General features: G+C 46.0%; 1 protein-coding gene across 1 annotated transcript; it reads right to left on the reverse strand.

The window, feature by feature from the left end:
* Positions 1-19,497: 19,497 nt before the first annotated feature.
* LOC147962341 (protein FD-like) lies at positions 19,498-22,342 on the reverse strand. The gene is made up of 3 exons (XM_087536318.1): positions 21,732-22,342; positions 20,126-20,203; positions 19,498-19,789 (listed from the first exon to the last, which is right to left on the reverse strand). The coding sequence occupies exons 1-3, from the start codon at positions 22,071-22,073 to the stop codon at positions 19,715-19,717; spliced, it is 495 nt and encodes a 164-aa protein (XP_087392444.1). The 5' UTR covers positions 22,074-22,342; the 3' UTR covers positions 19,498-19,714.
* Positions 22,343-22,563: the final 221 nt, after the last annotated feature.

Raw genomic sequence — 22,563 nt, forward strand, 5'->3', positions numbered from 1 at the left:
TTCTTCAAGGAAGCAAGGACCCAGGCTTGCAATGCGTGATGCTGATGAAGAGCCACCAAGAGATGCTCCAGTGCGTCCTTGTGAATGGCCTTCGGAAAACTTTATGGATCGAGCGGGGATTAAGGAAGAATTTAACGCATATTTGCGTAACGCTGATCTTGTGAGCTTCGAGGAGGAAAAGTGCCGCCAGTACCACTATCTCACTAGTTCCCTTGTGAGAAGGTTTGAATTTTCATCTTCACGTAACTCTCTAACTGTCTTGTTTGATCTTTATGAAAAGTATTATACGACGGACTCAGAGGATTTTACCACAGCTTGCAAACTTCCACAATGGGGTAGTGTCAGGGAACCTCGCAAATCTGAATTTAGAGATTTTCTTGCTAGTATAACTGTGGAGGAATCTAGAGATATAACACAAGCTACCATAGGGAGCATTCACTTTACTGTTATACATTATTTTGCTCTCTTCATAGGTAGATGCATTAATGGTAAAGATGAGGCATATCACATGTGTGTCCCTGACCTCAGTATTCTTAGGAGTGCTGCGTTAGGAGATAAATCTTATAATTTGGGAGCCATTGTTGCACGTAGGTTGCATCTTAATAGATTTAATGGAGATTTCTTTGGTGGAATTTATGCAACCTGTATAGTTGATTTTCTTGGTGTAACCATATGTAATGATGATATTGAATTGCCTCCTGCTTACCTAGACTTTAATGCTATGGTTCACCACCAGTTTGTTGAGATGAATGAATCACCCCTCCAGTATCACCGATGGACTGACTGAGATGAGAAAAGCTGGTATGAACTCGACCTCTCTTGTTTTTGTAAATATGATTAGTTCATTGATCCTGATTCAGCCTATTATGAATAAACATGTTTGCAATAACAACTAGAGATCATAGTTTCTTGTGTCATGCTTGATTAGCTAGGAGATTATAATGGTTTACCTTGCATGCCAACATGCTATTAAAATGGTTGTGATGTGGTATGATAGGGTGGTATCCTCCTCTGAATGATTTAAGTGACTTGACTTGGCACATGTTCACGCATATAGTTGAAACAAAGTCAACATAGCCTTCACTATATTTATGTTCATGGTGGATTATATCCTACTCATGCTTGCATTCAGTATTTATTAATTTTAGTGCATGTTCATGACTGTTGTCGCTCTCTAGCTGGTCGCTTCCCAGTCTTTTTCTAGCCTTCACATGTACTAAGCGGGAATACTGCTTGTGCATCCAACTCCATAAATCCCAAAGTTATTCCATATGAGTCCACCATACCTACCTATATACGGTATCTACCTGCCGTTCCAAGTAAATTTGTATGTGCCAAACTCTAAACCTTCAAATAAATATCCTGTTTTGTATGCTCGAATAGCTCATGTATCAAGTCTATATCTTCCATGTTAGGCAGGTTATTCTCAAGAGGAGTGGACTCCGCTCCTCACTCACGAGAAAATGGCTGGTCACCGGGATGCCCAGTCCCATGCTTTATGCAAATCAAATCAAAATAATTGCAAACAAAACTCCCCCTGGGACTCTTGTTAGTTGGAGGCACTCGTTGTTTCGAGCAAGCCATGGATTGAAGCTTGTTGGTGGAGGGGGGTATAAACTTTACCATTCTGTTTGGGAACCGCCTATAATGTGTGTAGCATGGAAGATATCGCCATCTCTTGGTTGTTATGTTGACAATGAAAGTATACCGCTCAAAATATTATTCACCTCCATTTCAAAACCGAGCTCTGGCACCTCTACAAATCCCTTCTTCCCTCTGCGAAGGGCCTATCTATTTACTTTCATGTTGAGTCATCATCCTCTTATTAAAAAGCACCAGTTGGAGAGCACCGCTGTCATTTGCATTCATTACTATTAGTTTACATTGAGTATGACTTAACTAGATCTCTTTTACAATGAATTACAATGTCTAGTCAGTCCTTGATCTTTAAAGGTGCTCTGCATTTATGTTTTGTGGTCTCAGAAAGGGCTAGCGAGATACCATCTTGTTATATCATATTATGATTGTTTTGAGAAAGTGTTGTCATCTGAGATTTATTATTATTGCTCGCTAGTTGATTATACCATTGATGTGAGTAAACATGAGACCTAAGCGTTATTGTGAATATGGTTAGTTTATAATCTTTGCTGAAAACTTGAATGCCGGCTTTACATATTTACAACAACAAGAGCAAACAGAGTTTGTAAAAGTTTTTCCTTATCACTTTCAGTTTGTAAACTGAATTGCTTGATGACAAGCAAAGGTTTAAGCTTGGGGGAGTTGATACATCTCCGTCGTATCTACTTTTCCAAACACTTTTGCCTTGTTTTGGACTCTAACTTGCATGATTTGAATGGAACTAACCCGGACTGACGTTGTTTTCAGCAGAATTACCATGGTGTTACTTATGTGCAGAAAAAAAGTTCTCGGAATGACCTGAAACTTCACAGAACGTCTATTTGGAAATAATAAAAAACCCTTGCAAAAGATGAAGACCAGGGGGCCCACACCCTAGCCACGAGGGTGGTGGGCCCCCTGGAGCTCCTCCGACCTCAACTCCAACTCCATATATTTGCTTTCGGGGAGAAAAAAATCAGAGAGAAGGATTCATCGCGTTTTACGATACGGAGCCGCCGCCAAGCCCTAAAACCTCTCGGGAGGGCTGATCTGGAGTCCGTTCGAGGCTCCGGAGAGGGGAGTCTGTCGCCATCGTCATCATCAACCATCCTCCATCACCAATTTCATGATGCTCACCGCCGTACGTGAGTAATTTCATCATAGGCTTGCTGGACGGTGATGGGTTGGATGAGATTTATCATGTAATCGAGTTAGTTTTGTTAGGGTTTGATCCCTAGTATCCACTATGTTCTGAGATTGATGTTGCTATGACTTTGCTATGCTTAATGCTTGTCACTAGGGCCCGAGTGCCATGATTTCAGATCTGAACCTATTATGTTTTCATCAATATATGAGAGTTCTTGATCCTATCTTGCAAGTCTATAGACACCTACTATGTGTTATGATCCGGTAACCCCAAAGTGACAATAATTGGGACCACTTCCGGTGATGACCGTAGTTTGAGGAGTTCATGTATTCACTATGTGTTAATGCTTTGGTCCGGTACTCTATTAAAAGGAGGCCTTAATATCCCTTAGTTTCCGCTAGGACCCCGCTGCCACGGGAGGGTAGGACAAAAGATGTCATGCAAGTTCTTTTCCATAAGCACGTATGACTATATTCGGAATACATGCCTACATTACATTGATGAATTGGCGCTAGTTCTGTATCACCCTAGGTTATGACTGTTACATGATGAACCGCATCCGGCATAATTCTCTATCACCGATCCATTGCCTACGAGCTTTCCATATATTGTTCTTCACTTATTTACTTTTCCGTTGCTATTGTTGTTGGAAATATGCCCTAGAGGCAATAATAAAAGCATTATTATTATATTTCCTTGTTCATGATAATTGTCTTTATTCATGCTATAATTGTGTTATCCGGAAATCGTAATACATGTGTGAATAACAGACACCAATATGTCCCTAGTGAGCCTCTAGTTGACTAGCTCGTTGATCAATAGATAGTCACAGTTTCCTGACTATGGACATTAGATGTCATTGGTAATGAGATCACATCATTAGGAGAATGATGTGATGGACAAGACCCAATCCTAAACATAGCACAAGATCGTATAGTTCGTTTGCTAGAGTTTTCCAATGTCAAGTATCTTTTCCTTAGACCATGAGATCGTGTAACTCCCGGATACCGTAGGAGTGCTTTGGGTATACCAAACGTCACAACGTAACTGGGTGACTATAAAGGTAGACTACGGGTATCTCCGAAAGTGTCTGTTGGGTTGACATGGATCGAGACTGGGATTTGTCACTCCGTATGACGGAGAGGTATCGCTGGGCCCACTCGGTAATGCATCATCATAATGAGCTCAAAGTGTCCAAGTGTCTGGTCACGGGATCATGCATTACGGAACGAGTAAAGTGACTTGCCGGTAACGAGATTGAACGAGGTATTGGGATACCGACGATCGAATCTCGGGCAAGTAACATATCGATTGACAAAGGGAATTGCGTACGGGGTTGATTGAATCCTCGACATCGTGGTTCATCCGATGAGATCATCGTGGAGCATGTGGGAGCCAACATGGGTATCCAGATCCCGCTGTTGGTTATTGACCGGAGAGTCATCTCGGTCATGTCTGCTTGTCTCCCGAACCCGTAGGGTCTACACACTTAAGGTTCGGTGACGCTAGGGTTGTGAAGATATGTATATGCAGAAACCCGAATGTTGTTCGGAGTCCCGGATGAGATCCCGGACGTCACGAGGAGTTCCGGAATGGTCCGGAGGTAAAGAATTATATATAGGAAGTGCTGTTTCGGCTATCGGGACAAGTTTCGGGGTCACCGTTATTGTACCGGGACCACCGGAAGGGTCCCGGGGGTCCACCGGGTGGGGCCACCTATCCCGGGGGCCCCATGGGCTGAAGTGGGAGGGAACCCAGCCCTTAGTGGGCCGGGGCGCCACCCCCCAAGGGCCCATGCGGCTAGGGTTAGAGGGGAAACCCTAGAGGGGGCGCCCCTTGCCTTGGGGGGCAAGCCCCCCACCCTAGGCCGCCGCCCCCCTAGTAGATCTCATCTACTAGGGCCGGCGCCCCCCCCATGGCACCCCTATATATAGTGGGGGGGAGAGGAGGGATTCACACCAGCCCCTGGCGCCTCCATCTCCCCTCGTTACGTCTCTCCCTCGTAGTCTTGGCGAAGCCCTGCTTCTGTGACGCCCTGCATCCACCACCACGCCGTCGTGCTGCTGGATCTTCATCAACCTCTCCTCCCCCCTTGCTGGATCAAGAAGGAGGAGACGTCTCCCGTCCCGTACGTGTGTTGAACGCGGAGGTGCCGTCCGTTCGGCGCTGGTCATCGGTGATTTGGATCACGTCGAGTGCGACTACATCATCACCGTTCTTTTTGAACGCTTCCATGCGCCATCTACAAAGGTATGTAGATGCATTAGATGACTCGTTGCTAGATGAACTCCTAGATGATCTTGGTGAAACGAGTAGGAAAATTTTTGTTTTCTGCAACGTTCCCCAACAATTGTTACAATCACTACAAAATACCAAAAACATTACTTTTGCTATCGTTACCTTTTGCTATCGTTACCTTTTGCTACCGTTACCACTACTATCATATTACTTTGCTACTAAACACTTTGCTGCAGATATTAAGTTTCCAGGTGTGGTTGAATTGACAACTCAGCTGCTAATACTTGAGAATATTCTTTGGCTCCCCTTGTGTCGAATCAATAAATTTGGGTTGAATACTCTACCCTCGAAAACTGTTGTGATCCCCTATACTTGTGGGTTATCAGCAGCGCGCACGCGTTGCTCCAGCAGCGCGCAAAAAATGCAGCGCGCGCGACTCGCCAGGGCATTGCATATATGGCATTTTGGACACAAAACGGATTTGAAAACATTCAAAATGCAATGAACATGACATATAAATTTTCACACAAACAAGTTGATAAATAAAAGTTCATTCCCACAAGTTCATCCAACCAAGTTCAATATGCAAACCATGTTCAAGACACAAACGAAAGACACATCAATCCTCCTCCTCGTCTTCGTCCTCATCTTCGGAAGACGATTCTGCCTCCTCCGAAGATGATTCTTCCTCCCTCTCCTCATCGCGCACCGCATCACGTGAAGCTCCAGCGGTGTTGGCAAGATCTTCAACAGCACCTTCATGGGAATGTGTGTTAGGAGGCACATCGAAAGACATTCCGCCCATGGCGGCCGAAGGTGCACCCATGCCTCCCATGAGAGAAGCAAAACGCATGTCTCCCATGGTGTCCATAGCGTCGGGGGGTGCTCCAAAGCCACCCATGCCTCCCATGGCACCTAAACCGCCCACGGAACCTCCGAAGCCACCCATGGCGCCAAGGCCACCGCCACCCATGGCACCGAGGCCACCGCCACCCATTGCACGAAGCATGGCTCTTTTTTGGATCAAGACTTCTTCACGTGAAAGATTGACAAACTCCTTTTGCGCCTCATTGAGGTTAGATGTGTCCAAGAAGAACAAGTGCTTCTCCCATTCCAACAATCTTGTTCGCTCCTCATTGCTCACCTTCCTCTCCTCCAAAGCCACCTTCCTCTCCTCGGCCGCCACCCTCCTCTCCTCGGCCGCCACCCTCCTCTCCTCGGCCGCGACATCTTTGTTCCTTGCCATTTTCCTCACCTCGTTGGCTTCTTTTCTTGCCTTCACAATAGCTTCCATAACATTTTTGAGATCATCATCTCCTTTCCTCTTCTTCTTTTCTTTTGCATCTTTCTTGCACCCATCCGGTCGCTTTGGCTTCGAGTATGAAACTGAGTTGGGTGTGGGGCTTCTCTTGCCGTCACTTGATGCATCATCCTCCTCATCATCATCATTCAACTCAATTGTTCGCTTGCGTTTGTTGCTCAAATTCAAATCATCAAATCTTCATGCTTCTTCCATTTCTCATCATCCTTCAACATGTTATAGTAAAGAGGCAAGGTAAAGACCCTTCCTTCCTTGATCTTCCCCTTCTTGGTTTTCCTCTCCTCTTCTTTGAACAAGTTTCGTGCAATGTGGTACTACATGAAAACAAACCAAGTTAGCACTTCGAACACCAACAACAAGTATGATGAACATGTATGGAAATGCCACTTACTCTATCGTCCTCATTTGTGCCACTTGGGTTCAACTTGTCAACCGCCTTTTGACAAGCCGCCCACTTTTGACAATCCGAGTTGATTGTCGACCACCGGGACCGAAGTGATCTCTCGGAGTGGTCAATTCCACTCACGTTGTGAACATCATAGTGTTCTTTCATCCTCCCCCAATAAGCATCTCTACTTTGATCACCTCCAATGGATGGATCCCTCGATACTTGCAACCAAGTATTGCATAGTAAGATGTCATCGGTGTTGGTGTAATTGCCCGCTCTTCCTTTCGGCACGTCGACAATGCCCTCACCCTCCTCGTCCACCTCGAACTCATGGTCTTCAAAATGCATGTCATTGGTTTGAGACCAATGCGAATTGTTGGAGCCAACACCCATAGTTGACATGTATGCATCATCGTTGAGACTACAAAGTTTTTTGAACAATGCGAATAAGCTATCTATTGAATGCATTCAAAAAATAACAAGAAAAGAAACGTTGATTTCTTTTTTTACCTTGGGGGCATTTCGTCGAACACGTTGTGCGCGTCGGCCGCCGGCTCAACGAGTGAGCTCGCCGGCGCTTCGGTAGCCGCCGCGCCCGTCCCACGCCCTGCAAGCTTCTTCCTCCTCGCCTTCGAGGTGTCGGAGCCGTCCGCCGCCTTGTTCTTCTTTGCCGATGCCTTACCCTTCTTCAGCCGCGCCGCATTGGGGAGCTTCGAGGGGGGAGGGGCGGCTCGGGGCGGCGCTGGCGCGACGCCACCCGCCGCCGAGGTCATTCGTGGCGGCATGAAGAGGCCGCGCGCGAGGCCGGTGGTCGGAGGAGCTCCGGCAGAGGCGAGGCCAATGCCCCCTGTGCTAGGGTTTACGGCGGCGGCGGTGGACGGGTCGCGGCTAGACGATGGGGTGAGCGGGGTGCCGGCGCGTGCGTTCATGGGGTGCAGTTCCCCGGCGCCGGCGCGCGCGGGGCGCAGGAGGCGGAGAGGAGAGAGTGCAGCGCGAGCGCTCGAGTGTGCCGCGCGTGGAAGTGGGCGCCCCAAATACATTGCGCGAGATAGCGAATCGGACAGTGCGCCCAACTTCTTATACCGCGCGCGCAATTATTGCGCGCCCACTGGAGACACCCGGCGGGTTACGCGTGCTAAAATCGCCAAATTTGTGACGCGGCGCTTGTTTAGCGCGGCTGTTGGAGATGCTCTTAGCGTGGGTCATAAACTCAGGCGAGCGAGCGTACGTATGGGTACGTGGAGGCGCTTTACTCTAAGGCACACGTACAGCTCAAACCGAGTTTGTTTTGGACAAAAAAAAGGAGGACCGAGTCCTTGTGTAGACGCGGCGAGAGGCAGATCAATTCGGCGAAGAAAAGAAATCCATCACGTTGCATTCAGGGCCGGCCCTGAGGGGGGGGGGCGGGGGGCGGCCGCCCCGGGCCCCCGAGATCTAGGGGCCCCCTCCCAGGTGTAGTGTACGTATAAAGGTAAGTAGCCCATTGGGCCATAGCTTCACGTAGAAAAAAAGGAAGCAGCCCGAGTGCAGAAAGGAAGGGATGGCAGTACGCAAGTAAATCAGTGTACGATTGTGAGGAAACAAATCAGCGTAACACACGTAAATCACGTCCTTCCGTTCTGTTTATTCCATACTATCGTGAGACAATCTCCCTCCAAAATAAAAACAATCGTGTGACGTGATTTATTCTGCAATTTCCTATATTCTCCGTTCTCCGCAGGCTCCAAACCCTAGTTCCCAAGTCGCAGAGCCTATTGAAAATAAGCATTGGAGGGCTGATTGGTATCGATGCGCTGTACGCGATGACGACGCAGATTGAACATCGCCTGGCCCTGAAAATTGGCAGTGCCGGAGTGGGGCGCACACATACATCGCCGAGTGTGTGCCACCAAAAATTCACATCACAACATCGCCGAGCGTCCAATGATTGATGCCGATCTAATCAATTTGAGGTATTGTATGTCATATTACTATTCCCTACTCCCTGCAAAGAAAAATTCACTATTCCCTACAATTTCAAGTAAACCTTCGTGCTTTGAGGAAGAAACAATTTGATAAAAGTAGTTGCCAAAATAAAATTCTTGAAGCTGAGAAGGACTTTCATGTTAAATATTTTTTTGCTTTGCTTGATATGAACCACTTCACTGAAGTAAAGGATTTAAGGAAGTCACGGTGTTTAAAGATTTATTCGGATTACTGTGCATGTGATTGTTCCATCTTAGATAAAAAGCTTTTAAATTTTGAAATTATTATTGAACCATTTGGGATAAACAATGCCTGAAAAAGCTTAAATGGTTAGACAACATTATGCATCAAGAAGTGGATGACATTGACTTCGACATCGACACAATCATAAGTCACTTTACATTGAAGAATCTTACAAGAAAATTTGAAGATAATATGCATTTGATGTTTATATTAAGGGCCTCAAATTTTATGTTCGCCCCGGGCCCCCAAAATCTCAGGACCGGCCCTGCGTTGCATCCATCGGGTCAGCGGGAGGCGTTGCAAGGCAAAAAGTACTATTGGAAGTTGAGCCAAGACAGGAGGTGCTACACGTGAAGACCAGAAGGATTTTTTGGTTGGAATTGCTAATAGTACGCGGAAGACCGGATGTTCTGTTTGTGTACTTGGGGCATCACGTTTAAACCTTGGATAATTTTTTGCAGGGTCAGCCGTATAAAGAACCATGGCGCCAACGGGTATTAGGTTTGAGGTGGAGAATTTCACGGAACTGAAAACCTTGGGTTATGACAGACATGGATGAAAAATTTGTTGGCGCAATAGAGATGCTTGAAGGCATTGCGGAAAGTCGTGACAGCTATGATGGAATTATCATGTGATGGATTAGAATTCGCGGGACACGATTTGGGAGCCTCGAGCGTGTCATGCAGCCGGACAAGTTCGGCTGGGTCAGACTTGTCAGTCTGATGGATCGGCGTGAGTCGGTTGGTACAGAAGACGGTGGTGGGATTGGCGACAATTACATAGGTGTGTGATGCTGATGGTGGCCGACTTCTGGGCGTGGAAACACGCGGCACGGGCTTGAGTGCTTGTGTGGCTTCGACAAGACTATGGCGCGGGGTTGATTCAAGACGGTGCACACTTGAGAGCCTGAAGTCGACAGGGCGCGAGGGTGGACTGATCATCTAGCATGGAGTCATGCTGAAGGTGGAGCTGGATTGAGGGGCTACGGTGTAAGGATCCAGAGAATCGAAGCCTATTTCAGCTGGGGAAAAGCGAGGGACACGTAGTTTGGACTGGAGCCCAGTGGTCTGATGGAAGCGTAAAACTCGTCATCGGTCGGTGATAATCGGTGGTACTCTGCAGTGGGGGTTGAGTGGTGTGGCTTCACGACCCTTGAGACTCGAACGGGACAGCGGAGGCTCGACGCGGTAATAGCGGCGAGGCGTGCGGTACGCACGAGGCATGAAGACGGACCAGGGCTCTGGTGGTCATACATGTGGTGAGACAACTGCGAATTTGACTCAGGGTGACTGCATGCAATGGTGAAATTCTTTCAAGTTTCAGACAAGCGGTCAAGAAAGGAGCGGTGATGTTGAGTTCAGGTAACTCTTATGTGTGACATGCAATATGTGAGTTGTTCACTTTCACGCAGGTCAATGACCAGTGTGTGATGGTGTTGGACGGATGCTCTGGAAGTTGGGAGCACAAACTAGAGTAACAAGGAACTTAATTTTGCTCGAGTGTTGACTGTGGTCATGAAAAGAAGGGACTACAAGTTGCAGCTGGAGTCATATGGAGTCTTTGGAGTAGCAGGGGTACTCATGAGATAAGCTCAAGTCCAATGTACATGGGAGTTTGATGCATGGACAAATTCAGGGTGGTGGAGTATATTCGACAAGGTGGAGTTCGTTGGAGTTGTGTCGAATATAGTGCACAAGGTAGGTTACAGTTGGACTTGTAGTAGTATTGTGTTTAGATAGGATATGGAGTCGTGTCCTAGTAGGACACTTGTATCCTAGGCCTCTCATATATAGCAGGGCTAGACACACGATGTAACCTATGCCAACATAATAGCACAGGCGCGCAAGGGGGAGCCGGCGGCGTGTGCCGACGCCCGGGTGGCCGAGATGCGGTATTGTGACGGTGTCACGGCGAGGAGCGTCCGTAGTCATGCCCCGGGATGTAGCCATATCGGTGAACCTCATTAACAAATCTCGGTGTCGTGCTCGTGTGATTTCTTGGTCCTCGGATGATTGACGGTATGCCTCATGCTCCAGGAATGTAGCCATATCGGTGAACCTCGTTAACAAATCTCGGTGTCGTGCTCGTGTAATTGCTTGGTCCTCGGATGATTGACGGTATGCCTCGGATTTATTCTAACAGTTTCCAGTTATATAAGAGCATCTCCAGCCGTTGGCCCCCAAGGAGGCGCTAAAAATCGCCCCCTGGGGGTGCACCGGCGCAAAACGCGCGCTGGGGCCTGATGCCACCCAGTCGCGGCACCCACGGGATTTTTTTGAATGTCGCAAACACGGCGAGTTCATGCATATTTCGGCGACTTCAAACCAAATTCGACCAAACACGGCACAAACACGCCCACTCATACATATTTAAAGTATTTTACAAAAAAACACACTACTAGGCCCGCCCGCCGTCTCGCTCGCCTCGCCGCTCCTCGCCGGCCGCCGCCCTTGCAGTTCTACATGCCGAGGAGGCTATAGAACCGCGTGTAGTCGCCACCATCGTCGTCGTCGTCGTCGCCTCCGTCGTGGCCGCCTCCGTCATGGCCACCGTCCCTGCTGCAACCCTCCCCCGGTTGGCGCGGCGGGTTGGACGGTCCGGTGGCGTCCTCGTCGTCGTCGCTGTCGAGGATCACGACGTCGTGCTCGTCCTCGCGCCCACGCTTGCGGGCGGCGATCTCCTCCAGGACCCAGGTCTGCCGGGTCATCTCCGTCCGGAGGTAGTCGTCGCGCGCCCACTGCAGGGCGTCCGCGTCGGAGAAGCCGCACCGGGCTATCTCCTCGTACTTCGGGGGGAGACTGGGCTCCAGCTTGGGCGCGACGAGGACGAGGCGCCCGGAAGCGGGGGTGGAGTCGCCGATGCGGATACCGGAGCTGCGGGTGCGCCGGCTGACAGGCGTGTCCTGGGGCTCCTGGGGCTCCGGCTTGACGGGGCGGAGGCAGGGAGAGCCGGTCAACCGACCGGACGAGGAGGAGGACGCCCCGGGGTCCATGCGCCTCGGCGTCCACGAGCTCCCACGGCGGCGAGAGTAGGACGGCGGGGAGGGGTACTCCAGCCTCAGCGTGTTGCCGCCCTCAATGTACTCGAGGACGGCCTCCAGCGTGCGGTCGGGCACGCCCCACCATCGGCGCCGCCCCTCGGAGTTGAGCCTGCCGGAGGGCACGACGCCGTTGGTGGCCTCGAGCTGCTCGGCGTGACGGCGGCGGAAATAGGGCTCCCAGAGCGGGCTGTCGGGGACGTAGCGCGGCCCCTCCTTCGCCGCCCGCGGTAGAGAGGCGCGAATACGCGCGGTCTGCGCACGACGCGCCGCCCCGGTGGGCGGTGATGGCACCGGGATCCTGCCGGCGCTAATTCTCCACGCCCCGGGCACCGGCATGTCTGGCGGGACGGGGTACTCGGCCTCGTAGAGGAGCCGAGTTTCGTTTTCGTGAAGGTGGCGGCGGCCGAAGCCGTTCGCCGCCGCGCCGTCGCTTGGGAATCGTTCGGCCATTTCTACGAACTGGGACGGCGAAGGGAGAGGGAGGAAGGGGAGATAGGGTGCGTCGGCGGTGGAGACTCGGCGTGTGCCACCGGCGCGCTGGAGTCGGCTTATATAGGCGGAGGCGGCGCGAGCACGCGTGGCATGCGCGGGGACGCGCGTCGTCACGCCTTCACTGTGCCGCCCGTGAGGCATCAATGGCGGAGGCTGACCGGCGCGGCAGCGCGCGGTAGCTTTGGCATTGATTCGCCGCGGGAAACGAGGCGATGAGAACGACGAAGCGGCGAGAAGCGAGACGAGTCGCTGGCAAGGAGGGCCCGCGGCTCTTTCGCGCCAAAAACGATTCGCCCGGCGCCCACGAGCGCCCCCGAGCGCGCCGGGTCCGGGTTGGGTCCGCCGGCGCTAATTTCGGCCCGAGCCAGCAAAAATTGGGCCCTTGGAGATGCGACTGGGCTGATTTTTTGACGCCAGCGGCCGAAAAGTCGCTTGGGAGGGCCTTGTTGTGGGCGCGGCTGGAGATGCTCTAAAAAACGTATGTTTCTATCATGGGTCTACCATAGTATCGCTTTCTTTTTACATTTGGTGAATCAAGAAATGTTTAAACTGTCGCCATGAAAGTTAAAATAGTACCCTGTATATACCATATCTGTTAATTTTTATGTGACAAGAGTTCTCCCGTCCACTGTCATGAAAGGGTTGTAAAGAAACACACAAATGCGGAAAGGGAACCGTTAGGATGGCATGATATAACCATCCTGAAAGTTCTTACATTATATTCAAAATGGAATGAGCGCTTTTTACCCGCTTTTTTCTTGCTCAATGTTAAACATAACACCCGTATGCTTATAGTACTTAAACTGTCTTAGTGCAGAAAATGCAATTAGAATTTAATACAATTGTGTGGTGATAATACTAAGAATACTAAACTAGCAGAGAAAGCAATACAACAGTGGTAATAAACAACAATAGAGGCCAGAAGAGCAATAAAATGCTCTGATCTAGGAAAATTTACACCATACGATTTTATTTTATTTTCAAACGGTGGCAAAGATTGCCTCATCTATTAATTAAGTAGAAGAAAATTACCTAGTTAATTACGAAAAACCGGGCAAAAAACCAGAACAATAAAGGTCAAGCCCACTCTCAAGACTGAAACACACAGGACAAAGCCCTTAATGTCAAGGTAAGTGGTGAGTCAAGACAACTTGTGGCAAAGCTAGCAATTCGGCGGAGCCTGGGCAAACCATAGACTCGGACACCCAACTATCAATGATGTGCTAAATATGCTTATAACAAACGGTCAGACAGTCCGGCCATCTTCTAAACCGCTTACAACAGTGCGGTTTTTGGGCTTCACATTTCGCATTTGACCTTATATCGAGATGACGCGAAGGGAAAATTTGTTCATCTCGACGAGAGGCACAACTTTCACAGTGATTTTTTTTTCTTTCAATTTGAGGTCTTTGGGACAAAATTGCTCATTTTCTAACTGGTCCAACTAGAAAACAGAAAACATGGCCTAGACAAGTCCGACCACTTGTCCGAGCCAATCATTTCAAAGGCTCGTGGTTTAAATAATCAAGTAATATAAAACATATAGTTTGATACTATGCTAATTACACCTATGTATGGTAGTAGGTCTAAGATTTTCAGGAAGGTGTTAAAATGTGCTCGAAATTGCAATATATTATTTAATATAAAAAATAAAGTTCACTATCCGGGATTTTTAAAAATAGAAGTCATTCTCGAGCCATGTCAAATGATCTACATAACATTTTTGACAACATTTGCCAACATAGGCTTTTACCAAATAATTTTTTTGGGGGGACGGGGGGGTGTTACCTATATATAGCCCGTAACATTAATTTTCTATCATAACTATTTTACCAAATATTGGCCCACTCATGCATGCTAATTCGTATAGCCCACGTCTACGCTTAAGGTGCCCGTGACAGGCGTTTACGCAAACGGGCGCATACCCCCTCCGCTCTGGGCCGGTCCGTCTAACTTTGTTTTTTCTTTTGACCTCCTGCTTCGAGCTAGGATGTACTAACTGCATCACCGCCAATCTTCACATGGCTAATTCTTTTTCATTTTTTCCTTTTTCTTCTTCTTACTGATTCGATGAACAGTTTTCAAACTCGTTAGTTGTTTTCTTAAAAATCAATGAACTTTATTTTTCAAATTTTATGAACTTTTCTTAAAATTCTATGAACTTTTTTAAAGTTTTGTGAATTTTTTTAAATCGATGAACTTTTTTCATTTTTTCATGAAATTTTTTCAACATCGCTGAACTTTTCCTTCAAAATCGATGAATTTTTCTTCAAGTTTGTGAACTTTTCCTCAAAAATGATGAACTTCTTCAAAATCGATGAACCTTTTCAAATTCATGATTTTTTTGAAATAACAGTGGTACAATAGACAGTGTTGTACAATAAATATCGTGGCCACAGTTGTTCTTATTAATTTGGACCTATTATGTGCTAACTAGCTGTTGTGGTTAGCTGAGCTTGTATGAGAACTCAACGGTGTGAGTTCGAATTCTGGAGAGAACAAATTCTTGTACCGTTTTTTGGTGCTGCAGGTTTTGCTGCACTGTGCATTCTTGGGCCGGCCCAACTGGATGATGCAGTGAGCGCCAGTTGGCCTCTGCCACACTAAAGGCGCCTAATAATTCATTTTTTCAGGACCAAGGTACCGCCTGTAACAATACAGGCGCACAGGCGGCGCTCATGTCTTGTGTCTTGTTAGGGTTGATCCCAGGCATGGGTGTGGTCTGTCACATTAGCATGTGACAAGCCATGCACAGGCTTAACACACATTTTCACGTATTAATTCATTTTCTCTGCTTCCAGGAATGCTCTCAAAAAACTGTGTTTATATTTACAATTACAGAAAAAGTTCGTAAAGATAAAAAAAACTTCACAAATTTGAATTCATGTTCACGAATTAGAAAAAAGTTGGTGGTCGCGACCGACTGCACGGTGATCGTCTTTCTCATCAATGTTAGGGCAGCAGATCGGTCTAGAAACATGCACCAAGTTGCTGAAAGCATTGGCCTCCTCAAGGAACGGCGAGCTCATGTTCGGAAGATCATTCGTACACAGAACGAGGCTGGGCATGCGATAGTAGCAGTTGGGCGTGGTTGGTGGTCGAGACCGATTCCACGGAGATCGTCTCTCTCATCAACACGGGGGGCAGCAGATCGGCCAAGAAACATGCACCAAGTTGCTGAAAGCATTGGCCTCCTCAAGGAAAGGCAAGCTCATGTTCGGAAGATCAATCATACACAGAACGAGGCTGGGCATGTGATAGTAGCAATTGGGCGAGGACAATAACGTACATCTTGTTGGTTGGCTCATGTGCCACCGGAGATTAGCAACACTATTCCAGAAAATTGTAAAACCATCACTACTTAATCAATGAATTACTCTCCGCCCCCTGTGCAAAAAAATGAATTAGGGAAAATGTTCGCGAATTCAAAAAAAATAACGGGTTCAAACTAATTGTTGCGAATTTTCAAAATGTCCACTCATTCAAAACATGTTCACGGATAAAAAAAATGTGAACACAAAAATTCTCCGCGACTTCAAAAAATGTTCTTTGCAGATTCATAAAGTGTCATGAATTTAAAAAATGATCATAATTTGAAATTTTAACAAACAAAGAATGTTAGAAAATTTAAAGAAAATCTGTGAAATTTTCAAAAGAATACAAGAAAGGAAAAACAGAAAATAAGATGAAAAAATGAACTTCAAAAGAAAAAACAGCAGAAAGGATAATAGGAATAAATCCAGGGAAAACAAAAACAAACCGGACCGGAAGCTTCACAAAACCGAGTGAGAAGCTCCCGGGAACCTTCTGAAAACCACTCAACAAACACGATTCATAGTGGGCCGGCCCACTCAGCGATTGCTGTTACCGAGTAGTATGGTACCACTCGCTATAGGCGATATATAGCATTGGTGACGGGTCATGCGATGGAAGGCACACATTATTCAGCCCAACAAGCAGCAGGCATCATTTTCATGAAAATTTCATTGTTCCAGCCGCCATGTTCGACGCAGGGGTCACCGAATCTCCCCTGTGTATAGACACCGAGCTTGGGCACGTGCCCTAGATTCATGCATATGCATGTACTTGGCTAGGCTTTATCGCCATCAGAGTTCACCGGCCTCTTGAAATATTGGAGTTTTGACTTGCAAACTGACCAATATTTAAATTTGAACAAAGAAAGCTAAGCAAGGGCAATAATGTGTGTAGTTAATTCTAGCTAGCATACATAGACCTATAGTCGGTCAAGCTAGCTAGTGTTACATCATCAAAGATGGATGATTATGTGTTTCTTAATTGGTGTCGTAGGCAAGGTTGTCAGAATCGCGATTTTGAATCGGATGGAGCTCTGATGATAGGATCGCAAATTATAGAATCTTCACTATTAGGATCGTAGAAATATAGATTATATGAACTAAAATTTTAGAATAAGAGGGGTTACTTGGATCGTAAAGTCGTAGAATCGTATAACAGAATCATGATTCTCACAACCTTGGTTGTAGGTTTGGATCACGTCTTGCATGCAATAATTGTAAATCAACAAGGCGGGTGTTACTAACTGAGATTCGTTATATACCGTGCAGTCTTTAGAAGCATATATGCCGAGAGCATCTTTCAAGCAAGTTGCAGCCAACTTCCCGAAGTTTCTCAGAGAAATAAACACGTAATCTAACGTTAGTAGGGCAAACACCGGCAGTGTCAGTATCGCTGTCAAGTGAGGGTCGAAATTTCACAATTATTGCCTTTGGATTTGACATGCAAAAAGTAACATGCTAGGTGAACATGCGTATCCAGAACACACAAGAAATTGTAAGCTGCACACAAGAGAAAGTTAACATGACAACTATAACACTAAGCTCCACAATATTAAACAAAGAAGTATGGAAATTTATTTCGTGATGAATCTAAAAGTACCGATTTGATATTATGGATTTTGGTATATTTCTCTACAAATTTTATCAAACTTAAGAGGTTTGACTTTTCAAAAAATTAATACGCCTTATATTTTGAAGCGGAGTGCTTTTTTTAAGAAACCCAACAACATGAACGGCGCAGCAAAGCGCGCACAACTCTTCTAGTTAAAACTAATTGTGAGAGGAAAATAATATCTCAAACCATCTGCCCGATTTACAATCAAATTTCACAGTTGGATCCTTATCATCAAGGTATACAAAACAAAATTTTAGTTGATTATGTTTCGAGAAAATTTAATTATCCCCATAGACGGGAACGACCGCCGCATCACCATTGCCGGACCGGAACCTTGCCACATGTGCTAACAACGCGGCTTGCCTCAACGTTGCAGAAGTGGAAAGGCAGGAGGAAGCTGGGAAGAAATTGTGTGTCGTGTTGGAGGAAGAAGATGAACAATGACGGTTGGGAGAGGAAGACGAAGGGGCAGTCGTTGGATTGGAATCCAACGGATGCCTCACGCCAAATCAGCTGAAAATCGTAACATTTTGTAACTAACTTAGAGCTTCTTTGATTCAAATGATTTTCATAAGAATTTTAAAGGATTATAATCCTTAGAAAATTTTCCATGTTGGTTGTTTGATACCAATAGATGGCTCACGTCAAATTGGCTGAAAATGTTCATGAATTCAAAAAGATAAAAATCCAAACAGTGTTCACGAATGTAGAAAAATGTTTGCAAATTCATAAAGTGACATGAATTCAAAAAATGTTCATAAATAAAAAAACAAATTCAAAAACTGTGAAAATTCCAAAAGGAAAATAAGAAAGATAAAAAATGAACTTAAAAAAACTAATAAGAAAATTTCCGGTGGAAAACAAAAACAAACCGGCCCGGAAGCTTCACAAAACCAAGTGAGAAGCTCCCGGGAACCTTCTGAAAACCACTCAGCAAACACGATCCGTTAGCGGGCAAGCCCACTCAGTGATTTCTGTTTCGGAGCAGTATGGTAATGCTCGCTATAAGTGATATATAACATTCTTGAAGGACCAAGTGATGGGAGGCACACAATATTCATCCCAAGAAGCAGCAAGTCATCATGAAAATTTCATTGTTCCAGCCACCATGTTCGACGTAGGGGTCACCGAAGCTCCTGTGCATATCGGCGTAGAGCTCGGGCATGTGCCTTAGCCCTTAGGTGTGGTTACGGTAAATTCACTACCCCTGTAGGCAACGATGAAAGTGAGGAGAAGCGGACTCAGACTCATGCACCCCTGGTACGTAGGTTTGTTGTACGCATAGCACCGTTCTTCCTAGTATCACTTTCTTTTTACATTTTGGTGATTCATGATTGATAAACCTAATACTGAGTTGTCACCATTTCTGATGCTCAACAAGAAAGTACACATAATAATAGCAAATCAGTACAAGGTGTGAAGCATGGCTTGAACTACCCGTTGTTCTGTGCCAATAAACAGTAACAAATTTAAAGATGATCTCCGAAAACAATACCGAATGAGGCGGTGTGAGTTGCAACATGCTCTATTTGTTAATTGTTACGTGCAAAAAAGTCCTTCCTTCCGCTATCATTTAAAGTGTGCTGAGCGCACAAATGTGGTAAGGCGGGCGCCGGGATAACATGATAGCCATTCAGAGAGTCCTTCCATCACATTCCAAAATGGAATGAGCACCTTGCACCCACCTTTTTCTTGCTCAATTTTAAACAGAACACTACACTTATTGTACCATTTAACAACTGTCCAACTAAAGAAAATGTTATCCGAGTGAAATGCAGTTGTCCAGTGACAATACCAACAATACTATGAAAATAACTAAGAAAGCATATGAGGATGGTAATAAATAATAATAAAATAAATAAAGAGGCCAAAAGAGCAATAAAATTCTTCAAACGTGACAAGGGAGAACTCCTCTGGTCTTAGGGTTAAGGAGAGTGGTGCGTCAACCAAATGTTGCGACCACGTAGGCTCAAACTCCATGGGTCAGGACTTATCATCATGTCCTAACCATCCGGGCATTGCCTCAGTTTGAAATGGTGGTTGCTGTCTTGCTGACAGAACACACTTTATCCCAGCAAAGCACTAGGGAAAAGTGGCAAGATAGGTTAATCTGAACAAAAACACAAAAAGTTAATTCTCTACCAATGAAATTCCGTTTCTTTTTTTTAGAGACACGCACAAAAAGGCCCAAGAGCATTTATAGGTTTGGATCGATCATGTACATAGGTATACACACACTGTAGACGAAATTTTCACAGGTTTGATTAATTTTCTCCTAAATTTGTACTGCCAAAATGCGCTTCTGCTCTGCGTCTTGGGCCGTCTGATCCCCTTTCAGAACTGGGTGGACGAGGTTCGCCGGAGAGAGCTCTTGGTGGGCAGGGTCAGGGCGGCCACTTCCCGCTTCAGCTGCCGATCAGATTACAGAATCAAAGGGCAATTAAGTGTGGTCAGATTACAGAATCAATGGAGATTATATGTTGCTAACTGAAGAAGCATTTGGATGTAATATGTTGCAGCGGTTATGGAAAACTTATAAAATAAGCGTCTCTAAGCAGATAAATGAGAAGCAGGAGAAGATCACTTTTGAGTTGCACAGGTGAGGTAATTTTCTACAGTTTCATAGATTACAATTTGGCAGTGTCCAGAAATTAACTACTCCCTCGGTCCCGCAATGTAGCTTGCGAAAACGTCTTACATTGTGGGATGGAGGGAGTAATAATTGGTTAAGTGCTGTGTGGGTACCTCTTTGCACTGTTTCTTCAGCTTGAGGTTGTCATCCACCAGACGTCGAACCTCCTTCTCGAGTTCCTCCACATATGCCTGCAAGCACATTAGTTACTTCACTAATCAGTGCTAATTCTGCTAATAGCTTGCAAATCTTGTAGAATACTATTGCTCCTGCGGGCAATTGTGGTTTGATTTCAGGTGTATGCCTACTTGTGCCGCACTAGCTAGCACTTCAGATAAGAACATGCGTGAGAGAAAGCCATAGAGCATTATTGGTTCATTTGGAGTAGTTATCTTCTGCAAAGTCTTGTCAACGAAATCATGAGCACATGAAGACAAAGTTAATTTGGAGCAGTTAGTTGGATGGATGTCAGCAGCTCAACTGACATCGGTCTATCGATGTCTACGGTGATCTTGCTGAACTGTGCTGCGGAATATAGTTGGTTAGGGGTTTTCTTAATAATAAATTTAGTGAAGGTATGTTGTTTATACATCTTAATCAAAGATGATGCTTTTCAACTAACAATCATATTAACAAACAAGTGGGTTTGAAAGTCCACCATATAATGGCAAACAGAGCCTGCTATGTCCATCCTGCTTCTCATAAACACCAAATAACCAGCAATACTTTTTTTAACGTGGAACCAGTAATACTTCAAGTTCGGTTTTGCTATTTCTCTTTCGGCCGAGAAAAATCTTTTTTTATGTCACCGTTTGCATATCGTCCGAACAGACTTGATGATTCGCAAAAGTATAAAAGAATGAGAAATTGTGTCCAACTACTATGAGCACTTTACAGAGAAATAACTATCTTAGTTACTTTAATCTTGTAACAACTTGGATATTTGTGTATTGCTGATTTGGTTTGAGCTGGTCACAAACTCCAAATCACTGAGTTTAGTTACTTTTTCTCTTGTAACAACCTGGAAATTTATGTATTGGTGTCTATATCCAGCTGATCACAAACTTCCAAGATGCAAAGGATTTATATGCCGTCCAGGAAGATGTATATTGTTCCTTCTGTTGTTCCTTTGCTAGAGTTGGATTAGGTCGACGGACTCACTTGTTTTCTTAAAGCTATATTTTCTAGGGCCTACTGGGGTTTATATTGAAATCAAGATTCTGTATTAGGTGAAGTAGAGCACTAATCACGGAAGAGAGAGATATATATTTTTAGCCCATGTTGACCAAAAAATATTTGCATGAATGCAACATGATGCGAGACAGAAAGAGATGCCACATTCCATTTGTCTTTCGGGTTGCCTTTTAACACATTGACCAAACTTAGTCACTAGTTGAGAGTTTCTCCGGTGACACTTATCTTTCGCTACAAAATCTGATTTACATAGTGTTCTTTTTCCGAAGTTGACAAGTTCCCATGCGAATTCAAACATTTCTAGCCAGTGAATCCTCATTTTCTTTTTAAAAAAGGGACTAGTGAATCTCTTCGTGTAACATAGTCATAATTTTACCTTGGTTTACCTTGAGTAAACGCTCTTATATTTCTTTACAGAGGAGTATATTTTGAAACCAAAAAAATATCAAAATTTGAGCAAATGATAGACTTCCTTCTGCAATTTTATACGTATATATGAAGGAATGTGCGTATTCGTGTACGTACCCTCTTCCTGGCCCTTGAGCGCAGCGCGGACTCCCTGTTCCGCATCATCCGGATGGTCCTCGGGTCCTCGCCGCTGCTCCCGCCGCCCTGCCGCAGCTCCATGTCGACCTCATCGCCGCCAGGAAACCCGCCGAACGAGACCGGCGTGGACGGCAGCGAGCGCGCGCCGGTGAGGAGGTGGAGGTCGGCGTCATCGTCGCGCAGGCCGGAGATGGAGAAGAGGGAGCTGCACCCACTCATGAGGCTCAGCTGCGGGCTCTCCGGCTCCCTCCACGCCGCAGCCGCTGCTGCCGCCATCTCGTAGTGCCCGTTGCCACCGCCGCCGAGCCGGTAGTTCGCCATGGCAGCCGGGATTCAAGACACCTCGATCGATTGAGCTGAGCAATTGACACCACGAAGAAACAACTAGTGGTGGTGCTGCTTTTTTTGTGCTGCGTGAGTGCTGGGTTAAGCTAAACTAAGATGCTTGATCCACGTATCCACATATCTATCTATCCAGCTTTTGCTCCCATATATATCATGCCGCTGCTGGTGTGCTAGCTGTGCTGGCTCTCAGGGACCAATGCTCCACTAGCTTAGCTAGCTGGGCTGTAAGATTGTGAGAAGGGTGATGGGTACAACTACAAATATATACTCGCTGGCTGATGCAGCTGCCTGGCTGAGCTGTCGAATGCCTACCTGATTAATTAGCTAGCTAGGTCTCTCTACTCTCTAAGACTAGGACTCCATGTGATTAATTAATTGTTAATCATTACTCCTACTGTAGTGATCTCAACTCTCTTATATTATTTTTTACAGAGGGAGTAGTTGTTTTCATTTTTCATTTTTTGTG

This window comes from Triticum urartu, chromosome 7A (genome assembly GCF_056163025.1).
Source record: "Triticum urartu cultivar PI428250 chromosome 7A, HENAU_Tu73, whole genome shotgun sequence".
Taxonomy (NCBI): domain Eukaryota; kingdom Viridiplantae; phylum Streptophyta; class Magnoliopsida; order Poales; family Poaceae; genus Triticum; species Triticum urartu.